General features: G+C 46.4%; 1 protein-coding gene across 1 annotated transcript; it reads right to left on the bottom strand.

Annotated features, from left to right (window-relative positions):
- Window positions 1-205: 205 nt before the first annotated feature.
- Thap8 (THAP domain containing 8) lies at window positions 206-1155 on the bottom strand. Its single transcript, XM_075978280.1, is given in 3 exon segments — window positions 206-586; window positions 804-987; window positions 1086-1155. Coding segments are annotated over 2 exon segments (519 nt in total). The 5' UTR covers window positions 942-987; window positions 1086-1155.
- Window positions 1156-8501: the final 7346 nt, after the last annotated feature.

Consider the following 8501-nt stretch of genomic DNA (forward strand, 5'->3'; position numbering starts at 1 on the left):
GGCACTGACACTCCAGGCCTGTTTTATCAGGCTGGTGTTGGAAATGGAATGCAGATCCTGGCCCTTACTAGGCAAGCACTGTGCTGTGAGGTCACATTTACAACCCCAAAGGCAGGAGAGGTTCTTTAAACACGAGACCCTGGTTTAGAGCAGAAACCCTGCAAGTGGAGCAAAGCGTCCTGGGTACCAGTCCCAGTGCACTCACTCAGCACAATGGATCATTGTGTGTGCAGGCCAGCAGGCTCTCCCAGTGCAGCTGCTATGCCAGCTGTTCCAAAGCTTGCAGCTGTGCCTGGCGCCACTCCTGGCGCCTCTATAACCTGTGAACTCTCTGTTGCAGTGCCCCAAGAGTAGCTTCCAGCCCAGCTTGTGGGGGCCGGTCAGGAACTAAAGGTCTTGGCCCTATGGAAGCATGCGGGAGGGACAAGGGGTCAGGAGCATGGTCTCTGATGTGGGGTCCCAGTACCATGAAATGCACAGGGCCAGAGGCCATGCTGCTGAGCTCCAGAGGCGTGGATGAAACCTCCTGCCCGGGAGGAAGAGGCAGTGCCACAGGCATCTCGGTGCTTCTGGTTCTTATCTGGCTCTAAAAGACAAGATGGGGGTGAGGGAGTAAAGCATCAGAGAATATTCTAAGGGACATTCCTTTAGACCTAAGAGCTGGGGTCAGTTTCTACAGAGACCTCCCTTAGAAGGGGAAGACCAAAGGACAGAATCAAAGAGGGGAAGAAGCCTGGGGTCCAGATTCTGTGGCTGTTTCGCAGGTGGCGATGCTGGGCCCTCCTTGCCTTGTCAGCTGGTACCTGGAAGATGGAGAGCAGGACATCAGGCCGCAGGTGACCAACTCCCCATCACCCCTGGAAGCACGAGGGTGTGAAACGCTCACTGCGCAAGCAGCACAAGCAGCGGTGGCAGCTGGGTACCCAGTGCTCACGGCCCATGTGCCACGGCTAGGCCTGGAGCCTGGGACCACCCTTCAGTGGGAACCTGCAACACAGTAGAGCCACTACTTAAGTGCCACAGGTCCCCATGCACCCCGACCCGAGGATATTCACACCCAAGGACCCTGGGCTCCAAGTTCATACCTCCCACCCAGGCTGGCTTTCTCATGCTCACAGCCTATTCTGAGGCTCCCGCGTCGCCCATCCTTCCTTCACTGCTCCTCTCATCCCAACTTGAGTCCTCCTTCTTCCAGCTGGGTTCTGCCATGGCTACCCACTGGCACCCTCCAACTTTGCTTCTATGCATGAATTTGAGGGAGGAGCTTATAACATTGGATATCTAGAATATGAGAGATCAAGAGAAATATTTCTTTCGTATTTATGTAACAGGGATTTCCCCCCAGGATAACTGTGTGTGTATGCATACATGTGCATGCATGTGCACATCCAAGAAGCATCCTCCTATAAGTGGACATGGCAGAGCATACCTGCAATCCCAGCAATAGGAAGCCGAGGCTGGAGAGTTACCATGCGTTTGAAGCCAGCTTGAGCAACATTGTAAGACACCCCCCCTTGCACAGCCCTACCTCCCCAAAAAAACCTGGGGAATGTAGCTCACCTGGGAGAGTACTTGTCTACCTCTTCCCCAGCACCATGTAAAACATTGTGGTGGTGCATGCTTGTAATCCCAGCACTCAGGAGATGGAGGCAGGAGAATCTCAAGTCCAATTTGAAGATAATCTTTGGCTACATAGTAAGCTTGAGTCGCTGTCTCAGAAAACATTAAAATAATGAATAAATAAAAAAGGGGGCAGAGGGCTGGAGAGATGGCTCAGAGGTTAAGAGTACTGGCTGCTCTTCCAGAGGTCCTGGGTTCAATTCCCAGCAACCACATGGTGGCTCACAACCATCTGTACTGTGATCTGGTGCCCTCTTCTGGTGTGCGGGCATATATCGAGGTAGAATGCTATATACATAATAAGTAAATAAATCTTAAAAAAATTATTAAAAATGGGGGCAGAGAGATAGCTCAGTGGATAGAGGGGCTTCCTACCAAGCTTGATGACCTGAGTTCAATTCCCAGGACCCACGTGGTGGATAGAGAGAACTCACTCTTGCGAGTTATCTTCTGACCCCCTCATATATACCATATACATATTACAAATAAATCAAACATTAACCCAAATGCAGGATATAGACCCCCACGTGCAATAAACCAACTGGTAAAAAAATAAGACAAGTGGAGAAAACAGTCATAAACTATATTGGATAGTCATAAGAAATTAATTCTGAGCTGGGTAGTGGCGGCACACGCCGACAGTCCCAGCACTCTGGAGGCAGAGACAGGCAGATCTTTGAGTTCAAAGCCAGCATGGTCCACATAGTGAGTTTCAGGGTAGCCAGGGCTACACAGAGAAACCTTGTCTTGAAAAACAAAACCCAACAAGACATTGATTCTGTGGGGCTGGAGAGCTGGCTCCATGGGCAAAGTGCTTGCTGTGCAAACATGAGGACCTGAGTTCGGATCCCCAGCACCCACATGAGAGCCAGGCAAAGGCAGCGCATAGCTAGAACTCGGGTACTGGGAGGCGGAGTTCACTGGCCAGCCAGTGGAGCCAAAATGGTGAGCTCTAGGCTCAGTGTGAGACCTTGTCTCAAAAATAATCAATAGGGCTGGAGAGATGGCTCAGTGGTTAAGAGCATTGCCTGCTCTTCCAAAGGTCCTGAGTTCAATTCCCGGCAACCACATGGTGGCTCACAACCATCTGTAATGAGGTCTGGTGCCCTCTTCCGGCCTGCAGACATGCACACAGACAGAATATTGTATACATAATAAATAAATAAACAAATAAAACAATCAATCAATAAATAAATCAGGTGGGAAGCAATGGGACTCCTGATGTTGACCTCTGGCACCTGTACCGTGCATGTGTACACTCGCTCATGAGCACGCACACACACGCGCACACAGAAATCAATGTTGCTTGCTAAGCATGGATACTGAAATAGTCTTAGAGTGAGTGCGGTGGCACAAACCTGTGACCCCAGCACTTGGAGGCTGAGGCAGCAGGACTGTGAGATCAAGCTCCTGCTTTCCACGTGACTTGAGTTCTGGCTAGCTCATCTTCTGGCAGCTGCCAGAAATTATTAGCATTAAATGTTTCTCCTAAGTCAGTAAAAGTGGAGCTGGTTTGCTACGTAGCACTAGCTCACTTACACGGGCACCCATGCACAGAGACATTTACAAGGCTTTCCACACTAATTCAATGTTTTTTAATTGATAGATTCTAAGTATTTTTAATGGTTTTATTTATTTTTAATTTTATTCTTTGTGCACTGGTTGGTGTTTGTCCTGCATATATGTCTATCCGTGAGGGTGTCAGATCCTCTGGAACTGGAATTACAGATAGTTGTGAGCTGCCATGTGGGTGGTGGGAATTGAACCTGGGTCCTTTAAATAAGCAGCCAGCGCTCTTAACCACTGAGCCACCTCTCCAGCTCCTTCAATTTCAAATACTAAATAATGGTACACAAAAGAGGAATGACATCACAAGCGGAAAACTCGTGCTGGTGTTAAAGGTGTGCACTCCTTTCAGCTCCGCACACAGGAAGCAGACACAGGCAGACTTCATGAATCTGCGCTCAGCTTGTTCTACACAACATATTCTAGTCCAGACAGGGCTACATGGTGAGACCCTGTCTAAAAACATACAAACAAGAAACATAGCTGACTGGAGGAGCATTTGGGGAGATGTTTCAGTGGTTAAGAGCATTTGCTGCTCTTGCAGAGGACTGGAGTTCAGTTCCCAGCACCCGCATCAAGTGGCTCACATCTGCCTGTAACTCCAGTTCTGAGACTTCGCAGACAAAAGCCAGGTAACCTGAGGACTGCAGGTAAAAGAGGGCTGACTCAGAGACACTGACACTCCAAGAGCAGAACTCAGGGCACACAGCCATGGAGTCTGAATGTCGCAGTCCTTCAGCCTCCTTCTGGGAGCTAAGTGTCCTGACTAGCCCCTTTCTTCCTGGACACAGACACAAGATCTAGTGACGCAGCACCCTTCCCCTCCCTACACACATGGCCTGCCAGCTGACTCCTCCAATATCCACCCTCTTCCTACTCCTTCCTAACAAAAGTACAACTCTGAGGTCATTAGCATTTTCTGGGGAAAGAGTGTCTCAGGCGAGCCCTGTGACCTGACTATGTTCTGGCCAGTACAAGGTTTCTGGTAGTGTGGGCTGTGTAAAGGACTCTCCAGCAGAATCCGAATGCTTCAGAGAACAAAGAAGGAAAGTGATTAGCATAATAAAAGTGATCCCCAACTTGGCCTCGCTTTCCTTCAGACAGCAGCATTCACATGGGCCCTCCCTCTAAAAACCGACCTTAACTGGACAAGGGTTCACCTTTGCCACCTGTGAGCCTGGTTGGGTCGCATTTGGAGGATGGAACGGCATGCTCTCAAGATTGTTTCTTTCTTATTAACATGGCTAGTGATGTATTCAGAGTGGTTAAGTGTGCAGCTAAGACCACACTCCCACCTTCTTTTGCAGTTATGGGGAACAAAGCTACCACTGAATGGGGTTCCTGGGAAGGCCTTGGAGAGGAAGCTGACTCAGTTGAGCACTGAGACCTTTCTGTGTTTCCTCCCTTCGGCGGGGGGGGGGGGGGTGCTGGGGGGGGGACACAGGCAAAGGACAACAGAGCAGGAGAGGACCCTCATGTTAGAGGTCAACCTCTGCACTTGTTTGACACAAGAGAAGCATAAGGGTGCTGGAGACGTGGCTCAATGGTCAAGAGCGCATATTGTTCTTTTTTGTTTGTTTGTTTGTTTGTTTTTGTTTTTCGAAACAGGGTTTCTCTGTAGCTTTGGAGCCTGTCCAGGAGTGCATATTGTTCTTACAGAGGATCCAAGTTCAAGTTTGGTTCCGAGCACCCACATTGGGTGCAACTCCAGTTCCAGGAGGATCCAGTGTTTCTTGTCTCCCCAGACAATGGCACTCACATGCCTATGCCCCACACAAAGAATTAAAACAAACCTTAAAGAGAAACAAAACCCCGTGCAGAGCTGTACCGTTCAAAACCTTTGCTCTACTCCATTGACAAGCTGCTTAACTGTATATAATTGCTATGCCTGAAGAATGTGCCAGTTTTATGGGACACTCCTAAACACAAAATTTCCCAGGAGATACTGGGTAGATCTCTGCATTTCGCTTTTCCTCCTCATAAGACGCGATGTTCCAAGCAGGGACAGCTCCTCCAGGCTGAGTGCCCAGCTGTGGAACTGGGTTACCACTGACCTGCAGTGGAGCGCCTGAGCAAGGACCATACCTGGGCCGCAGTAAGCCACTGAGATTGGGATATTTGTGACTACACTGTAACTTAATGGTGCTGGTTCCGTAGACTTCGTAACTTGCTCAAGCCACCGTTAGTTCAGAACTTTGTGACTGTTAAGAAGATATAACTCCCTATAACAAAGCCCCAAAGGACTACTGAATGTTCTCTCTGCCTCCCAGGCAAACGTTCAACTTGCGCCCTAGGAGCCATTCCTCATGTGCTTTACTTCATTTCCTTCTTGACACCAGGCCTACTCTTGAATCTCTTTAGAAAACATTCTTTTTCTTTCATTTTTTGTGGGGTGGTGGTTGAAATGCAGTCTATGTAGCCCTGGCTGTCCTGAAACTCTGTGTAGACCAAGCTGGCCTCTAGCTCCTTTGTTCAGAAATTAAAGGAGTATACCACCATGCCTGGGTTCTCTCCCCTTTTTAATTTCTCTGGGTTTCTCTGTGTAGCCCTGGCTGTCCTGGGACTTTGTAGTAATATGGGCGCAGCGGCGGGGCTGCGTCCCCCAACACCCCAGCCGCCGGCTCGGCTAGCTTATGCCCCGAAATAATTACACAGACACTGTATTCATTTAAACACTGCTCTGGCCCATTCCTATCTAGCCTCTTCTAGGCTAATTCTCACATATTAATTTAGCCCATTTCTAATCATCTGTGTAGCGCCCCTAGGTGCGCTTACCGGGAAGATTCTAGCCTAAGTCCATCCTGGGTCGGAGCTTCATCACGTGCGTCTGCCTGGGAGCTGGGCATGGCGTCTCTCTTGCGTCTGCTCCGGAGAGGAGAGCTGTGGAGTCTGACCTCACTTCCTCTTCCTCCCAGCGTTCTGTTCTGTTTACTCCACCCACCTAAGGGTGGGCCTATCCAATGGGCCTAGCAGTTTCTTTATTGCTTAGCCAATGAAATCAACAGATTGATATATGACACTCCCACATCAGGACTTGCTCTTGTAGACCAGGCTGGCCTTGAACTTAGAGATTCCCCTGCCTCTGCTTCCTAAGTGCTGGATTGAAAACATTTGCCACCACCTGTCTCTTTTTTTCTTTATTCTTTGGTTTTTTTTTGGTTTTTTTTTTTTTTTTTTTTTGGTTTTTCGAGACAGGGTTTCTCTGTGGTTTTGGAGCCTGTCCTGGAACTAGCTCTGTAGACCAGGCTGGTCTCGAACTCACAGAGATCCGCCTGCCTCTGCCTCCCGAGTGCTGGGATTAAAGGCGTGCGCCACCATCGCCCGGCTATTCTTTGTTTTTTAAGACAGTGTTTCTCTGTATAGCTGATGTGGGATTCCCCTCTGTATGCTGTGAATAGGTTTTATTACTATTTGTTAATAAAGAAGCAGCTTTGGGCCTACAGCAGGGCAGAACAGAGCAAGGCAAGAATTCCAAGCAGAGATAGAGGAGAAAAGAAGGCAAAGTCATGGAGAAACCATGTAGCTACTAAAGGAGAAGGACAGCCTGGTCTACAGAATGCGTTCCAGGACAGCCAAAGATACATAGAGGAACCCTGTCTCAAAAAAACAAAAATTAAAAATAAAAATAAAAGAAATGGAGTTTAAAATAAAGCCATGTAAAGATGGAAAATACAAAGAGAATCTGAATACTGTATTTTTTTTGTTTTTTTAATGAAAGAGATCATTTTTTAAAATTATTTATTATGTATACAATATTCTGTCTGTGTGTATGCCTGCAGGCCAGAAGAGGGCACCAGACCCCATTATAGATGGTTGTAAGCCACCATGTGGTTGCTGGGAATTGAACTCAGGACCTTTGGAAGAGCAGGCAATGCTCTTAACCTCTGAGCTGTCTCTCCAGCCCAATACTGTATGTTTTTGTGTTGTCTTTGAATGGTTTGATGGCTGAGGAAGGAGCAACAGCTGCTAAAAGACATTGGATTATAAATGTTGCTGGATTAATCCAACCTATATATTTTGAAAATGCTTTGACTTCAAAATTTGATTAAAAAATATTACTTTGGAGAAGAGATTTTTGCTTTTGTTTCCACAGGAAATGAGAGGCTGTGGATTCATTCTGGGTTAAGAAAAATCAGGTTTGATCAAGGAGGACCCCCCTGAAAATTCTCCAATAGGAACAGATGGCCCAGATGATTCAACATTTCAGAGCACCTCTGTTAGAGTTTTCCTCCGAGTTCTACATCCAGAACAGCCTCTCAAGATTATTGGCTGAAATGATCCAGCCTCACAGAATATTCCAGTCAGGACTTAACTATAATCCTAAATTTTCTTTAGGTCCCCATAAGATTACCAGCACCCCCAATCAACAGGAAGTAGCCTAGAAAACTATGTCCATATTCCCATAAAATGGATTATGGATGTTTGTCTTTGTTTATAGTGTTGGTTACGAGTTGTTATGGATAATGGTCAGGAAAAAAAGCTAAACAAAGGAGATTAGATTTAGAGTTCTTGTTTTCAAAAGAAAAAAAGGGAAAGTACTGTGGGACAAATTCCCTAAATGATTGCTTATAAATGTTTCTTTACATTTAAAGGGGGATATGCTATAGAGATGAATACTTTGCATTGGTATGGATCTTGGTCTATTAATACAAATTTAAAGTCAATTTTGTTATACATATTTCTGCTCTTGATTAAGGTACTGTGTTTTTGCAACTCGTTTAAAAATGTAATGTATAACTACGAAATACAGGTCAATAGTCATCTATAATAGTCAAGCTTGTAATCTTTTTAAGTTCGGTTTTCTAGATATATAGAGATATATTTCAAATGGGTAGGTATTCTTCAAACCTTACAAAGACTAACAGAATAAGGCATTTAAAATGTTTTAAGAACTTAGGATTTCTCATGATGAGATTCATCTGCTCCTGGCAGCACTTCTTCAAGAGGATGATGGGCACTGAAGGGGCTTTTTATGGAGTTTGTTAGCCATTTGGACAAGAGATTGCTCTTGCCTGGACTGCTTGATGTTATGCTGTATAAACTGGACATGCAGCACCCACAGAAAAATCACTGCTAAAATTATCTAAAGAAGGCGAGACAATATTTCAGGGTTCCTGCTTCATGAAAGAGTCTGCTGGGCTTTCTGCAGAACACAGGGGAAAGTGACTGACAAACAGCCAATATAGGCAGAGCTGTCTTTGAAATCTCCTGCTTCATGAAAAAGTCTTCCGGATACTATGGGCCTATAGGCTGAAGATGGATACCCCAATGTTACAGAAGAACTTTGGGTGACTGTCCAAGCAGTGAGATGTCTG

The sequence above is a fragment of the Microtus pennsylvanicus genome, chromosome 1, assembly GCF_037038515.1.
Source record: "Microtus pennsylvanicus isolate mMicPen1 chromosome 1, mMicPen1.hap1, whole genome shotgun sequence".
NCBI classification, from domain to species: Eukaryota; Metazoa; Chordata; class Mammalia; order Rodentia; family Cricetidae; genus Microtus; species Microtus pennsylvanicus.